A 17189-nucleotide genomic window follows, 5' to 3' on the forward strand; every position below is an offset into this window, starting at 1 on the left:
GAATCTGATTAATGACATCCTTAGACCTTTGATCGGTAAAAATGTGGTTGTGTATTTGGATGACATTTTGATTTATTCGCCGGATCTGGAGTCTCATTGGCGGAGCGTGCGTGAGGTATTACAGTTATTAATGGACAATTCGCTTTTTGCTAAGCTGGAGAAATGTGAGTTCGCTGTACAGAGAATTAGTTTTTTGGGCTACATTATCTCCAGCAAAGGTTTTGAGATGGATCCGGTTAAGGTTCAGGCTGTGCAGGAATGGCCTAGGCCTATTGGTTTGAAATCGATACAGAGGTTTTTGGGTTTCGCCAATTACTACAGAAAATTCATAAAAATTTTTTCTAGTATTGTCAAACCTCTGACTGATCTCACCAGGAAAGGTGCTGATGCGGTTCAGTGGTCTTCTGAGGCCATTGAAGCTTTTGTGTATCTCAAGGAGAGGTTCACCTCTGCTCCCATCCTTATGCAGCCTGATGTTACTAGGCCGTTTTTGGTTGAGGTTGATGCTTCCTCTGTGGGGGTTGGCGCAGTATTGTCTCAGGATAACGGGGATGGATTACATCCCTGTGCCTTTTTTTCAAAAAAATTTTCGGAGACTGAACTGAATTACGATATTGGTAATCGGGAATTATTGGCTATTAAACTCGCATTTGAACACTGGCGCCACTTCTTGGAAGGTGCGGAATTTCCCGTTCAGGTTCTTACGGATCATAAAAATCTGATATATCTTGATGCTGCCAAGCGCCTGAATGCCCGTCAGGCTAGGTGGGCACTGTTTTTCTCGCGGTTTAATTTCTCCGTTACTTACATCCCTGGTACTAAGAATGTTAAGGCGGATGCCTTGTCTCGCAGTTTTTCTCCCATAGTCGGAGCTGAGAAAGAGGAGAACATTTTACAAGAAGGTGTTGTGATAGCTGCTTTGGACTTCGTTTTGGAAAATGAGATTCTTAAAGCACAGGAGAATGCCCCTTCTAACACTCCTCATGGGAGGTTGTTTGTGCCTGGGACCTTTAGGAGAGATTTGTTTGTTGAGTGTCACGAATCTCGGTTGGCAGGTCATCCCGGAATCTCTGAGACCAAGAGACTGGTGGGTCGCAGTTTTTGGTGGCCTGGATGACAGAAGGAAGTCATTAAGTGGGTGCGTCAATGTACTATATGTGCTAGATCTAAGTCCTCACATACTCCTGCTGCGGGGTTGCTTTGTCCTTTGGAGGTTCCCAGTGCTCCTTGGACACATTTGGCTATGGACTTTATAACTGACCTTCCCCCCTCTGAGGGTTTTACTGTCATCTGGGTGGTCGTGGACCGTTTTAGCAAGATGTGTCACTTGGTTCCTTTCGTCAAACTGCCCTGCGCTAAAACTCTCGCTAAGGCCTTTGTCAAGGAAATTGTCAGACTTCATGGCGTTCCTACTGACATTGTTTCTGATAGGGGTCCTCAGTTCGTGGCTCATTTTTGGCGTGCCTTTTGTGATAGGTTGGGAGTTCATTTGTCGTTCTCGTCCGGATATCATCCTGAATCTAATGGCCAGACAGAAAGGAAAAACCAGGATGTTGAGCAGTTCTTGCGTTGTTTTCTGGCAGACAATCAAGAGGGGTGGTCTGAGTTTCTGCCACTTGCTGAATTTGCTCTGAACAATCATACATCTTCTTCTGCTGGTTGTTCGCCTTTTTTTTGTTGTTCTGGGAGACATCCGTCGTTTGGGTCGTTCTCCAAGTTGGGATCTGCCGTGCCTGAGGAGGAGAATTTTTCCGGTGATTTGGAGAGAGTTTGGACGGATGTGCGTGGTAATCTTCAGGAGGCCAACAGAAAATCTAAAGACTACTTTGATAGGAAACGACAGGAGGTTTTGTTCGCTGTTGGTGACATGATTTGGTTGTCCTCTAGGAATCTGCGGTTGAGGATTCCTTCAAAGAAATTGGGTCCCAAGTTTGTAGGGCCCTTTAAGGTGCTTCAGGTTGTCAACCAATCTGCTGTTAGGTTGGAGGTTCCTACCTCCTGGAGAATTAATCCGGTATTTCATGTCTCTCTGTTGAAAAAAGCTGTATCGGATTGTGACGCCTCTGCCTCTGTTCCTCCGGTGGTGGAGGACGGGGAATATGAAATTTCTCGCATCCTTAACTCTAGACGGTATAGAGGTAGTTTGCAGTATCTTGTGGCCTGAAATGGTTTCGGTCCCGAGGATAACTCTTGGGTGAGGTCGGATGATGTTTCCGCGTCCAGACTTATCAGAGCGTTTCACAGGAGATTTCCTGATAAGCCTGGTCCTAGGGGATCCGGAGGATCCTCTTAGAAGGGGGGGTACTGTTAGAACCTTGCTCTTAGGTTTTTTTTTCCTTTGCTGGTCACATGACCTTGTTGGCCTATTTAATCCTGCTCCGCCCTTCTGGCTTTGCTGGACTTCATTGTATATCTACTTTCTAGCTAGCCTGTGCTCTGTGTCTTGCTCTGTTAGTTTGCTTTGTCTACTGACCTCTATGTTCTATATATTTTGTTTGTTCGTCTGTCTGCTACTATTTCTGTTAGGAGGTGTCCCTTATTCCTCCCAGTCCTTAGTACTTGTAGGGATTCCTTCCCCACATCTATAGGTCTCCGTACAGACTAGCTTAGGACTTTAGCAGGTCTGATCGCAGGATCAGGTCCCCTGTTACATCGTAGGGATTCAGCTGAGTTCTATTGTAGGGACAGATCTCCTCTCTTTCCTTAGCTCTGGTAGCAGAACATAACACTTACAATGCACACTGACAGTGCACTCTCTTGCCAGCTTATCACTTTTCATCAGAGTCAGCAAGGGAGCGCACTGTCATATTGCATTAAAAAGTATATTGCAGAGTGACGAAATGTAGCCCAACCTCTGAAACAGATGTTACTGGTGACTGTTCGTTTCAGGGTGGAGACAGTGACTGCGCAGTAACCGCAGCCTCTGCCCCCTGATGATGTCTTATTTGAGCATCGTAGCATGCACTGGTGAGTCTCAAACAAACCGTCATCACAGGAAGAAGAGGGAAAAATAAATAAAGCAGTTAAATAGTGTAGTGAGGGAACAATAGGGACATTTTAATTAAAGTATATTAGAAATAGCTGAGATTATTACATTAAATAGATAGAGATTTAGGATTAAAATAATTGTTTGTTTTGGACCACTGTTTTCAAGGCTACAAAACTGGAAACTGAATCTGAGATGAAAGCATAATTACCATGATGAAGCAATTTCAGGTTTTTCAGGTCATTGCATTAATCTTTTGGCATATGGTATGAGGTTATTGAGGTGTCTTATCTTATGTACTTTGTTATATCACTAGTACAGTCTGGATGGCCAGATGTTATGTAGGTCATAGAATTGTCATTAGTTACATTTAACTTTATGTGTATGTCCTGTTGTTATATATTGATTCCATGACTACACGTAGCTAGTTTAGGAAAATTAATGTGTCTACATTGTATAAAACAGGACCTATAAACTAAATGGAACATCATGTGGCCCATCTCATGGGCATGTGTAACTATTTGTGCAACCACTTTTACTGTTATTATGCTAATATTTATTCATTTTACTCACTTATATAGCGCAATGAATTCCACAGCGCTTTACAGACATTATCGGCTCTGTCCCCATCGGGGCTCACAATCTACATTCCCTATCAGTATGTCTTTGGAGTGTGGGAGGAAACCGGAGAACCCGGAGGAAACCCACGTAAACACGGGGAGAACATACAAACTCCTTGCAGATGTTCTCCTTGATTGGACTTGAACCCAGGACCCCAGTGCTGCAAGGCTAACCACTGAGGGAATCTGTCACCAGATTTTACAGTACGGACTGAATACATAGGTAAATAAATGAGTGATTACACTCCTGTCAGTGTATAGAGTGCTGTCCTCTGGAGCAGTCACATCAGTAATTGCTGGTGTGACTGCAATAGAAGTGACCCATATCTTCGTGGGACACTGTGGATTATGTAACAGTGGACAAGTGAGGGATATGGTGGTTTTTGTTTTTGTTTTTTTTACAGGTGACAATAGCTTAAGCGGATTAGGCATTAGGTGAGTATTTTTGTTTATTATTTTCTTTTTTTTTCACAGGGGACATTGGCTTCAGCAGATTAGGTGTTAGGTGAGTATACGGTGTTTTTAATTTTTATATAAATTATTAAAACTGTGTGGACTTCTATTTCAAATAAAGGATTTTTTTCAGGTCGTGTGTTTATTTCAAAGCCTTGACAACGGGGTTAGTAATGGAGGCGTCTTATTGACACCTCTCCATTACTAACCTTGGCTTCATGTCAGCTGCCAATACAAGGCTGACATGAACCCCAACCCAATTACCCCACTTGCCACCTGTCACGGGTGTGTCGCCACGAAGATCGTCACGAGTACACAGCCTGACTTCTCGCAGCTGATTTGTTGGTGCTTTGTGTTTTTCGGCAGTGAGGGAGTTAATTCTCTCTCTCTCTGTGCTAGACGAGGTCCAGCCTCGCCCAGCTGCAATCAATTCTGCTGTAGTGAGACTCCTTCAAATGCCTGCTGGTCTGTTTGGGAAGTGTCGGTGAAAGCATTTCATTCAGACTAACAGAGCGGATCGTGGTGTTTGGAGTTTCTGAGATAAGTGTATTTGGAGTGTTTTTTCCCTTCCTCGCTTTATCATTTATCTCCTTTCCCGTTGGTGTTCCCTCTGTTGTAGTTGTGTAGTTGTTGTATGCAAGGTGGTTTTGGTTTTTCCCTTGTACTGTCTCGTTCGTCTAAGTACTGTGTGTGGGCATATTATTACTTGTCCCCTTTTGTTGTGATCGGGGTCCTTCTCAGGACTAGATTACTTAGGTGCAGGGATCCTCAGGAGGTAGGGGTTACGCTGGCGGCCTGGACCTCTGTACCTTTAACAGTACCTCCAGGTTGAGGGACTAGTCAGGGCCCCAGCTTAGGGTCAGCTTAGGCCCCCTACCTCCAGTATACAGAGACAGCGTGACACCACCGCACCAGGACAAGTGGAAAGAGTGAGGCTAAGCGCCAGAATTGGCACATCATATGCATGCGCCATTTCTGGGACCGCTGTGGGCTGATATTATTAGCTCTCTTGTGTCTCATGCCTCTCTCTCTTGTGTCTCATGCCTCTCTCTCTTGTGTCTCATGCCTCTCTCTCTTGTGTCTCATGCCTCTCTCTCTTGTGTCTCATGCCTCTCTCTCTTGTGTCTCATGCCTCTCTCTCTTGTGTCTCATGCCTCTCTCCTGTGTCTCATGCCTCTCTCCTGTGTCTCATGCCTCTCTCCTGTGTCTCATGCCTCTCTCTCTTGTGTCTCATGCCTTTCTTGTCACTTCTTCCATCTTTTCTATCTCCCGCTCTTTCTTTCCTTCTGTCTTCTCCCTGGTTGATTGTGGCTCCACCCCGTCCATAGAGCCCCGCCCCTCCACGTCGTTCCACAGTCTGATAGCTGTGACGCTGCTGGAGGGGAGGGATCGGCTGCTCGGCTCCGCTGCTGACTGCAGGCTGGTGTGAGTGGTCATACCCTATGTCAGGACTGCTCCAGAACAGCCTGCGCTGCAGCGCTGATTGCTGTCTCTCAGGGGACGGCACAGTGCTTCTGCACAGGAAAAAAGTGCGTCTTATAGTCCGAAAAATACAGTAATCTTCCTTAAAAGAAAAATAGACAATAAAAAAACAGCATCAAAAGAGTAGCGCACACAAAAAAACTTCAGATTTCTTCCACTAAGATCATTTTATCATTCGCCTCCAAAAACTCTATAGAGTTATATAGAGATTCTATATATGGAGTTTTTCGAGGAATTTTTGTAGCAGAATCTGAGCGAAAACTCTCCAAATCCTACTCTAAATTTAAAAACTCCCCAACAACTTTTGAGTTTTCGATCAGTTTCTGCTCACAAAATTCAGCAAAAATCCTAAGGGTATGTGCATCTTTTATGTGCATGGTTTTTGAAGAAGAATACACTTCAGGAAAACGCCGGCAGTGTTTTTCCCTGAAGCATCTTTTTTGTCTTCTTTCTAATCATTTTTGCGACGACTTTGCTACCGGTATCTTTTTTTTTTTTTTACTTTATAAACAAAATAGTGAGAACTGAAGGATGGTAAGGGGTTAAAATAAGTTACAAAAGATGGAACATATGGACATCAAGCATTTTTGTCATTATAGTGCATATGTTCATGCAGTTCTTCACATACTTGCCAGGATAACTGCACGATCAGCAGGCATTGGACTTGAGCAACCCATGACAACACCTTAAAATATGGCTAGAGAATTTCCTTCAATTTTCATGCCTATCTACTGGAGAGAAATTCTGCACAAAAATTTGCAACATTTTCAAAAAGTTGCATTTATAAATATACAGTCATATGAAAAAGTTTGGGCACCCCTATTAATCTTAAGCTTAATGTTTAATAAAAATTGGTGTTTTTGCAACAGCTATTTCAGTTTGATATATGTAATAACTGTTGGACACAGTAATGTTTCTGCCTTGAAATGAGGTTTATTGTACTAACAGAAAATGTGCAATCTGCATTCAAACAAAATTTGACAGGTGCATAAGTATGGGCACCTCACCAGAAAAGTGACATTAATATTTAGTAGATCCTCCTTTTGCAAAAATAACAGCCTCTAGTCGCTTCTTGTAGCTTTTAATGAGTTCCTGGATCCTGGATGAAGGTATTTTTGACCATTCCTCTTTACAAAACAATTCCAGTTCAGTTAAGTTTGATGGTCACCGAGCATTGACAGCCCTCTTCAAATGATCCCACAGATGTTCAATGATATTCAGGTCTGGTGACTGGGATGGCCATGCCAGAACATTGTAATTGTTCCTCTGCATGAATGCCTGAGTAGATTTGGAGCGGTGTTTTGGATCATTGTCTTGCTGAAAGATCCATCCCCTGCGTAACTTCAACTTTATCACTGATTCTTGAATATTATTATCAAGAATCTGCTGATACTGAGTGGAATCCATGCGTCCCTCAACTTTAACAAGATTCCCAGTTCCGGCATTGGCCACACAGCCCCAAAGCATGATGGAACCTCCACCAAATTTTACTGTGGGTAGCAAGTGTTTTTCTTGGAATGCTGTGTTTTTTTGCCACCATGCATAACGCCTTTTGTATGACCAAACAACTCAATCTTGGTTTCATCAGTCCACAGGACCTTCTTCCAAAAAGATATTGGCTTCTCCAAATGTGCTTTTGCATACCTCAGCCGACTCTGTTTGTGGCGTGCTTGCAGAAACGGCTTCTTTCGCATCACTCTCCCATACAGCTTCTCCTTGTGCAAAGTGCGTTGTATAGTTGACCGATGCGCAGTGACACCATCTGCAGCAAGTTGATGCTGCAGCTCTCTGGAGGTGGTCTGAGGATTGTCCTTGACTGATCTCACCATTCTTCTTCTCTGCCTTTATGATGTTTTTCTTGGCCTGCCACTTCTGGCCTTAACAAGAACTGTCCCTGTGTTCTTCCATTTCCTTACTATGTTCCTCACAGTGGAAACTGACAGGTTAAATCTCTGAGACAGCTTTTTGTATCCTTCCCCGGAACAACTATGTTGAATAATCTTTGTTTTCAGATCATTTGACAGTTGTTTTGAGGAGCCCATGATGCCACTCTTCAGAGGAGATTCAAACATGAGAACAACTTGCAAGTGGCCACTTTAAGTAGCTTTTCTCATGATTGCATACAACTGGCTATGAAGTTCAAATCTCAATGAGGTTACAAAACCAAAAAAAGTGCTTTAGTAAGTCAGTAAAAAGTAGGTAGGAGTATTTAAAACAAGAAAATGATAAGGGTGCCCATACTTATGCACCTGTCAAATTTTGTTTGAATGCAGATTGCACATTTTCTGTTAGTACAATAAACCTCATTTCAAGGCAGAAACATTACTGTGTCCAACAGTTATTACATATATCAAACTGAAATAGCTGTTGCAAAAACACCAATTTTTATTAAACATTAAGCTTAAGATTAATAGGGGTGCCCAAACTTTTTCATATGACTGTATAAATTTGTCTGAATTGTACCCAAACAGAAAGCTATGCACACTTTTCACTCTAGTTTTACATATAAAAAAATATAAAATATAATATCAAAAACTTCCTTTCTTCCTTTTTGTTGTGCATGCTTAAGTAATCTGGATCTTTTTAATATCGTGGGTTTTATTAAGAGATAAAAGTGTCTAGTATAGGGGTATATTCACGCTGAATTTTCTTATATGGATTTTGTAGAAGATTCTGCTACAAAATCCACATGAAAAATCTTATTAAGCATCTTATTAATTTCAATGGAAAACTTTCCTATAATAGCATATAATAGAATCAGGGAAATACAAGACATAAAAGCGGACATACATAGGTGGGGTGTGAAAATATAAACACCAAGATCTATGTCCAATTTAATAGGTACATATAGGTACATGTAGCAGACAGTTAAACCTCTACCAAAGATGCATATGTGCAAATATGGGTATATTTCCTCATATGCGTCTTTAGTAAAGGCTTGATAATGTGCTATATGTATTTAGATGTACCTATTGGGCATAGATCTTTGTGTTTATATTTTCACACCCCCACCTACGTATGTCCGCTTTTATGTCTTGAATTTTCCTGATTCCATTATATGCTATTTATATGATTTTTTTTAAAGAGTTAATAAATATAATTTTTTTTTCTTCATCTAAAGTGCGACACATTATTCTTGTAGGAATATTATATTTGATTGTGCATACTTCATGATTTATGTGGTTTTCGTAAATAGGTTATTTCATATGTTAAAAGAAGCAACATATCAAAAGGGTCAAAATTTGACTTCTGAATTAATTGAACAGAAAAAATAACAAATACTGCAAGAAAAAAACAGCAAAAAAGCAGCAACATTTTTCGGGGATGTTTTTTCATGTGGATTTTTGAACCAGAAAAATTCTCAAAAGACTCTGGGTGAACATACCTTAAAAATATTTTTCAAAGCCCAACATAAATTTAAATGGTTATAACATCTAGAAGCCAAAGGGTGAGATTTTCATGACACGAACAACATTCCTGAAGACATTGAGTAATGCTGGCGGTGTTAATAGCGTGTGTCGCTAGTCATTAACTTATTAAATGTATCTATTGCACTTTAGCCTCTTAGAATATAAATGACGCAATCTGTTCTGACCTTTGTCTATAAAATATCAGGCAGGAAGCAAAATACTTCCTCAGTGCAGTGCCTGTCTTTTCAGGATCGTCTAGCCATGAGTCTACGGCTCGGGAAGTGGACGGCTATCTTTGTGCTTTGTATCTTGCTGATACTCCAGGTGAGCCCAGGTTGTCTGGAATGTAGGGATCGACAATCGCTTCACATTCCTTTTTGCAGGAAACTGCATCTGGACGTTCTAGGACATTCCAAGGTTGTAAATGTGCTTTATAAATCCTACTAAACTAATAACCAGACATTGTGAGGGACAATTATTAAGCAGCTCGTGACAATTTTCTGGTGGAAAAAAATAGCGAATTTTGCCCCATGCATTTTGAACAAAAGTCGGTAATTTTTTTGTTGTTGTTTCCACTTTATTTTTTACACCTTTCAGAGCTCATTCAGATTTTACATCCATCTGTATGCAAAACTGTTAGCTTACGGTCATCCGAGTGCAGTCTGATGTTTCCCACACAGTCATTGACTTGCATGATGGAGTGTGATCCAAATATCGGGACTGTCCGAGTAAAAAATTGCATGGCCCCATAGCATAACATTGTTCCAGGTGCGATTCGATATTTTGCACTTGGACAGAAAATACGCTCATCTGCACCTACTCTTATGTTTATTCTTTTGAGTGGTTTTTAGCTCTTTTTCAGGCAGGTTCAAGGCAGAATTTGCCTGAAAAAGATGGCGTACATACATAGCTGTCATTAGTACATGAAGACATTTAGGCTAATATGTTACTACTCAAGGTATCTAAAGTAGAAGCTGATTATTTTATTGACCTATTCCAGATAAGTTATGAGAAATCACCTGATTCTGCAATATTTATTTTATTTGCCATATAAAATGGTTATTTCTATGTCTCATATCTGGACTCTTTGAGTAGTGATCTTTTGGATTACGATCGTCAGCATAATTTCCATTTTATGTTTTTTTTTTCTCACGCTGAAACGTGAATACACTTTTGCAAAGTAGAAGCCATTGTTTTCCAGGAACCATGGGGTTCAATAAGCCCTGGTCAGTAAATCCCCAGAACATGGCGGCAACAACAAGACCAGTCACTTTTACAACAGAGAAGGCAAACTGGTTTCAGCCAGCTCGAAGATGCTTTCCAAAGCACTGAACAGGAATATTAGAAATGTTTACTCTACGCTAAGCTTTACTTGAGCAGTTGCGCATCCCTGATCCAGGCAATGTTAACTTGTTCATTTATATCAATTCTCTAATTCATTAATGTGGGTTCTCCCAAAGTGAACCTGCACTTTAAATGCTAGTGAATGTCAGGAATACAGTAACAAATCTGTGAGATCCATTTAACCTTGCAGTTAATGAGGAAGCGCATCCCATGTAACATTAATTAAAGTGGCACTGTTGGTAGATTAAAAAAAGGTATTGACATTGGCATAACTTCAAAATCTAAAAAGACCCACATCCTTAGTAGTGTTTTCAATTGTCACAGTATGTGTTATTCAGATCTATTCACTGTGACTGAGACGCAGCTATTGAGCACTCACCCCTTCTTTCTGGGAGACTACTGACTTATCATACAAGCTGGCTCCCTGATAATGTCTCCTTCCATGCAGTGACTGATCAGGGGGCATGGTTTTATTATTGCTTGTTATTCAAAACAAATTTGTGATCAAGCCTAATATTGTGTGTGTGAGATGGTAATGTCATTCCATCACTTGTGCTCTGCCTAGGTGACTCCCCCTCCTTCCATGATCTATGCCTGCTTCATCACAGCTTATCTGTGAAAGTCCTACCCTCTTTCACACTCCTTGGCATATCACAGATAAGCTATAAATTTCAGGCTTTATCCCTCCCATAGTCTATACTTTACCCCTCTATCCCACCATACTTATTTGGTAGTTTCTCACCGCTGCAGCCTGTTCGTGCCACTCTTTATCACTTTTGTTTCACACGTGTCTCCGCAGCCTGAGAAACAGGACATTCTAAGGGGAAGAGATGGGATTATATTTCTGATAGATGCTGCAGCAGATGTCCTGATGCTTTGCTCAGGCTAGGGAGTCACCTGCAGAGCAGGTGTGATGAGAGTGGCACATACGAGGGATACAGCTGGAAGCTGTACAACTTATCTGTGAAATGGCAAAAAGAGTGAAGGGAAGTTAGGACTGTCACAAATAAGCTGTGAAAAAGCAGGCATAGATCACCAGGCAGAGCACTAATGTGGCGCCCCTGAGGGTTCAGTCGCCACAGAGGTACTGCACCTCACCCAGAGGTGTGGTGCCTCCTTCTCTCAGGTAAGGAGGGAGTGCTGCCCGGAACCCCAACACCTGCATCCAACACTACACTGCTTCAGGCCAGCTGGAAGGGCAAGACGCAATGTATGTTTTAGCTGAGCCCTAACCCTGGCTGGAGTGGGGGGAACCCAGAGGTAGGGGGGAACCAGTAGTGGGTATGCGTGGAGGAAGTAGTTTAAGGGAGCACTATGGTAGTAGGTATATATAAAGGGAAGCCATTTTAAGGTTGCAGAAGAGAGTGAGAGGGCAGTTCAGAAGAACAGTCCGGGAGCAGAGTCTCAGTAGGAGCTCTGCTCAGCAAGTCAGGGCCTAGTGATAGAGGCCCAGGAGGGGAGCAGAGGAGTAGGCTCCGTTCTAAGAAGGGATCCTAGAGGGTACGGCGAGTGCAGGAAGGCACCCGTACGCCCTGAATCTTTCAGAAGACAGAGGGATCGTAGGCCACAAGAAGGGGACTGGCCCCTGGCCCAGTCGTGTACTTCAAGTCCCGGCTGGAAAAACCGGAGGCTTCTGGCTTATATAGTCAGTTGCCGAAGCCGCATTCTAATCCCCAGGAGGGTCAAGCAGGTCCGGGAACTCCGACGGACAGGAGGGACTTCAGAGCTCCCGAGCAGGATTGAGAGTGGGGAAGCGCAGGGCAGGAGGGAGAAAGACCCAGCGTGAAGTCGGTCTAGCTAGGAACACAAGAAAGTGGGGTTCTGTCCGGTACTCCTAATCTGCCTGAGGAAGTGCTGAACCCCTGCCTGGCGAACTCAGCGCGACGTGGGAGGCTGACACCTGTACAGTGCACCAGTGGAACTGCAATAAGAACTGTGAGTAAAGACTCGGATGACTGCACTGCACTGCCTCCGTCCATTCTTTATCTGCGCCACCGTTCCCTCACCGCACTACAACGCCCAGCGCAACCTTTCACATATTACACTGCCCTGGGGCTAGCTCTACCTGTGGAGAGCCACACCATCCCTGCTGCCGTAACACCAGCTCCAGAGGACTGCTCCGCAGCGGCTGCTCCCTTTAGCCGCAATCCACAGGTGGCATCACGAACACTTTCCTAAATCCCATATAAAGCTTCCCCTTTTTACTGACCGCCCTGGGTCACGGACCGGGCCAGCCACCGTGATATCCCTCGGCAACCGGAGGCCCGGCTGCCGAGTACCCCACGGCCCTGGGGGCGCGTCACTAACAATGTAATTATACTACAAACCTGCACATCCGACATCAGGCTTGATCAGGGGGGCTAGCTTGCATAACAAGCCATGAGCAAGCCACATTCCTGATCTGTGTCTGGATAAACAGAGGTGTTATTAGGGTGCAGGTTTGTATTAGAAGTCAGTAGCAGAGTGACAATGCTGGAATTGTAGGTTATTGAGAAGGTGGGTAATGTTTATTTCTTTGTTTTTAAACTTTCCCTCCTTCATCGCAACCTTAAAAAAAAATTGTGAAAATTGTGGTAATGTTTGTGGGTAGTTAAATATAAAAGTTTTATATAACGCATTACTTATCTTCCCAGCTACAAGCTGCTCCGCTAGATGACGACTACCCCAAAACAGTGGTGAGAGCAAAAAGAATGACACCTTTCTGGAGAATAATGTCTATGCGGCCAGTTGGTGCATCTTGCAGAGATGATACTGAATGCTTTACTAGACTTTGCAGGTAATCTCCTAAATCTCTGCTTGCTGTCATTCAGTGACCTAGTAATATAAATAATATCAGTTAACTCTAATAACTCCTTTTACCCAGAGGCAAATGGGTAATTTAGCACAAATATATTTGAACATTTTTGGTGCCTTTTAGTCCAAAGTAAACATGGTGACATATCAGCCTTTTGTGCCAGGCACATCAATATGTAGAAGTGGATGTAGCTTACTGCTTGGCCTGAAGTTAGATGTAGTCATGATTTTTTGTTATTTTTTTATCTTTAAATAAGGAAAACAATGAAGGGGGAAAGAAAGCTGCATTTATATATTTAACCTGTGTGATAGATAATGACAGTAATGTATGTGACTAAAATGGGTCAATACGGCTTCATTCAGACATTCCTTTTTTGTTTTCCTAAATAATGTCTACTTTTACTTTCAGGAACCAAAGATGCTGCTTAAAGACGTATGCAGATTAATGGAAGATTCAGCAGTTTTTCTGCAATAATAGGAAGCATACGACACCTCGTGAACGCAGATAAAAGAGATCTTCCTAACACTTGTATTTATTTGCCTCTGAATTTCTGTAAAACTTGCACTCATGTTTTGTATATTTATTTCATAAATGATAATATTTTTTAAGCATCAGTTCTTTATTATCGACCATTTACTTTTTAGGGTAAAAATGTTCACACTGATTTTTTTTCATGTGGATTTGGAAGCAAATCTGATCGCAAATCCACATCATAAACTGCTTCAAATGCTATATAAAAAATCTTATGCGGATTTTAGATGCAGATCTGCTTTAAAATCCATATTAAAAAAAATCTGCATAAACGTACCTTAAGGCTATCCTTGAAATATGTAATACTTTCCGTTGTAAGGGTACATACAGACAAACATATTTTTGGTTCATGTGGAAACAGACAGATTATAGACCCATTTTTGGTGCATTTGCTAGTTTACATGGGACTTTTTTTTTTAAACAGAAATTTTTTTTTTCAAATTGACCCGATTTACAGACCAGACAAGGGAATGTAAAAAGCTGGTAGCTCCTGCACACTTATATGGATGGGCACACAGAGCCAGTCACATCTGTAATTTACAATGACTATCTGAGGGCAAAAAGTTGCATGCTAACATGACAAAGTATTTGTGACATTTTTGCCTAGAATTTAATATTTAGGCTGTGTGCCCACAAAGCATTTTCCAAGCGTTTATGCTGCGGAATTTACGCAGCGTAAACACTTGGGAAACGCTTGGTAATCCGCCCCCATGGTCCCCAATGACAAGCCGCAATGTCAATGCCCATGCTGCTAATTTTTCCGCAGCATTTATGCTGCACTCAAAAATCCGCAGCATGTCCATTAATTTTGCAGACACGCAGCGTAATCGCCGCCATTGACTTGCATTGGACCGCTTGACATCCGCATCACTGCATCTGCACATACGGATATCACACGGTTCAATGTGCGGATGGTACCCAGGTGTGGAGGAGAGGAGACTCTTGTCCAGGCCTGGGTACCATAGAAACTGTAAAAAAAAGAATTTAAAATAAAAAATAAAGATTATACTCACCTTCCGATGTCCTCCCAGTGTTTTATCCCCTTCGTCTGGTCTGCTGTATGGGTCGCGGTGTTGTGAAGGACCTGCCATGACGTCATTGAGTCATGCGATCTGTCACATGACCCAATGACGTCACCGCAGGTCCTTCACACCACCGCGAGCAGTGCAAGAGACCGGACGCAGCAGAGAAAACACCGGGAGGACATCGGAAGGTAAGTATAATCTTTTTTTTAACATTTTCTACCATTCTTATTCTTTTTTTTTTTTAACTAACTTGGTCACACTACTATAAATCCATGTCGGTTGCATGGATTTATATAGTGTGAACAAGTTGTCAAGCACTTTTCCAAGTGATGCTAAAATCGATTGGAAAAGCGTTTGATAACCCGCATGCAAAGACGCTTCACAAACGCTTCTACCTAGCGGGAAAAACGCATGTACAATCCGCATGTGTTTTTCCTGCCAGGGAGATGCGGAAAAAATATGCAGCATTTCTGCATCGTGGGCACATAGCCTTAGATTAGGTAATGGTTGTAGTTAACCTGCTTGTTCAAAAGTCGCTGTGCAGACCTTGCCTTTAAAGCCATCCACCACTTGTGCTGTAAGTGCGGCAAGAAATTCGCAAAAGTTTTGACGCGATTGGACTTTTTCCGACTGGTTTGTCTCCGTACCCTTGAGGTTGTAATGTGACCCCATTCACTTGTATTGCGCGGATGTAGCAGTCACACATAGCGGACTTTGGCTGAGCGACTGGTATTCAGGCCAAAGTCGCTCTATAGCTCGACCCCAAAACAGACAGGTCTTAATGAACTGCAAGGCAAAAGTTTCACAGTGCATTGGATCAGCAATGAAAGTGTAAAATGTACAAGTACTGTAGCAGCACTAAGTTAAAGAAAATTTGAAAAAAGAAAACTGAAAAAAAAAATACAGGAAAAGTGTTTTGCCATGAAAAAATACAGGCTTTATGAAAAACAAAATAAAGGGAACAGTTTGTATCACCGCATCCAGATACAACCCAAGCTATAAAACTGTGACATTAAACCTGTACGGTGAACACCATATGAACAAAAATAAATAACATGCCAAAAATGCTGTTTTTTTTCATCATACTGCCACACAAAAAATGGTTAAAAAGCTGTAATTAAGAAAAACACATAACATGGTATCGTTGAAATGTCAACTCATCCAGCCAAAAACAAGTCCTCATACAGCTCTGCTCGTGGCAAAATAAAAAAGTTATCACAGAATATAGCAATGAAAATCCAACTATTTTTTTTTTATTGCTTTTTTCTGTTTATTGGCCTACTCGTTCTCTACGCTCCGCAAGTGACTTTCGATTAACATCCGCACTAACCCGTACCTCCAACTCCTGGCTCCAAGACTTCTCCTGAGCTGCACCTATTCTTTGGAATGCTCTACCCCAAGAAATTAGAACGAACCACAACTTACACAGTTTTAGGCGCTCCCTAAAAACACATCTGTTTAGGGCAGCCTATCACGTTCCCTAATCGAAGTCCCTTTATATATAGCCCATTCACTATTTCTCTGTACATAATTCTCCATCAAACCCCCAAAGCACTACAGATACTGGCTGATGATGAGCTCATGCAGCCTTTATCTATCCCTCATCCCCTCAAGATGGCTGGACTGTCATTGTAAATAAGCCACTGTACTTTGTGTCACCCCCACCTCATTGTAGATTGTAAGCTCTTACTAGCAGGGTTGTCATTATTTTTGCTTTAATTATTGTACTATCTTTAGCTATGTTACTTATGGCTGTTGAATATGAACCTCTGAATTGTAAAGCGCTGCGGAATATGTTAGCACTATACAAATAAAGATTATTAAATCTTACCTTTACACATAACACAATGTGGCACAATAATATGATTTCATTTTTTCCTCTTGCTAATGGGTGACCAGACCACTATTTTTGCCATCCAGGATTTAAAAGAAAAAAAAAAACTTGGCACGATCTCCATTAATTTATTCAACTGTGAAGTTGACCTTTATTCCACATCTACAGACTAATAGTACATGTACAATACTGTTCATCCCATTATTTGCTTTGAAGGCAAGAATAATATGGTTTAATCAATTTGACCTGTATATATTTGTCCTCATATTGGAATTTAAGTGCAGTGAACATATGAAGGCTTTTATACACAGCTCAAAAAAATAAAGGGAACACTTAAACAACAGAATATAACTCCAAGTAAATCAAACTTCTGTGAAATCAAACTGTCCACTTAGGAAGCAACACTGATTGACAATCAATTTCACATGCTGTTGTGCAAATGGAATAGACAATAGATGGAATTGGCAATTATCAAGACACCCTCAATAAAGGAGTGGTTCTGCAGGTGGGGACCACAGACCACATCTCAGTACCAATGCTTTCTGGCTGATGTTTTGGTCACTTTTGAATGTTGGTTGTGCTTTCACACTCATGGTAGCATGAGACGGACTCTACAACCCACAGAAGTTGCTCAGGTAGTGCAACTCATCCAGGATGGCACATAAATGCGAGCTGTAGCAAGAAGGTTTGCTGTCTGTCAGCGTAGTGTC

General features: G+C 41.8%; 1 protein-coding gene across 1 annotated transcript; it reads left to right on the forward strand.

Annotated features, from left to right (window-relative positions):
• The first annotated feature begins 9136 nt into the window (after window positions 1-9136).
• Window positions 9137-16475, forward strand: LEAP2 (liver enriched antimicrobial peptide 2). Its single transcript, XM_073651237.1, has 3 exons — window positions 9137-9275; window positions 12929-13071; window positions 13498-16475. Exons 1-3 carry the CDS (start codon window positions 9213-9215, stop codon window positions 13532-13534), a joined length of 243 nt encoding a protein of 80 aa, XP_073507338.1. The 5' UTR covers window positions 9137-9212; the 3' UTR covers window positions 13535-16475.
• The last annotated feature ends 714 nt before the right edge of the window (window positions 16476-17189 follow it).

The sequence above is a fragment of the Phyllobates terribilis genome, unplaced genomic scaffold (assembly GCF_046119375.1).
Source record: "Phyllobates terribilis strain yellow unplaced genomic scaffold, ASM4611937v1 Scaffold_11__3_contigs__length_659146591, whole genome shotgun sequence".
NCBI classification, from domain to species: Eukaryota; Metazoa; Chordata; class Amphibia; order Anura; family Dendrobatidae; genus Phyllobates; species Phyllobates terribilis.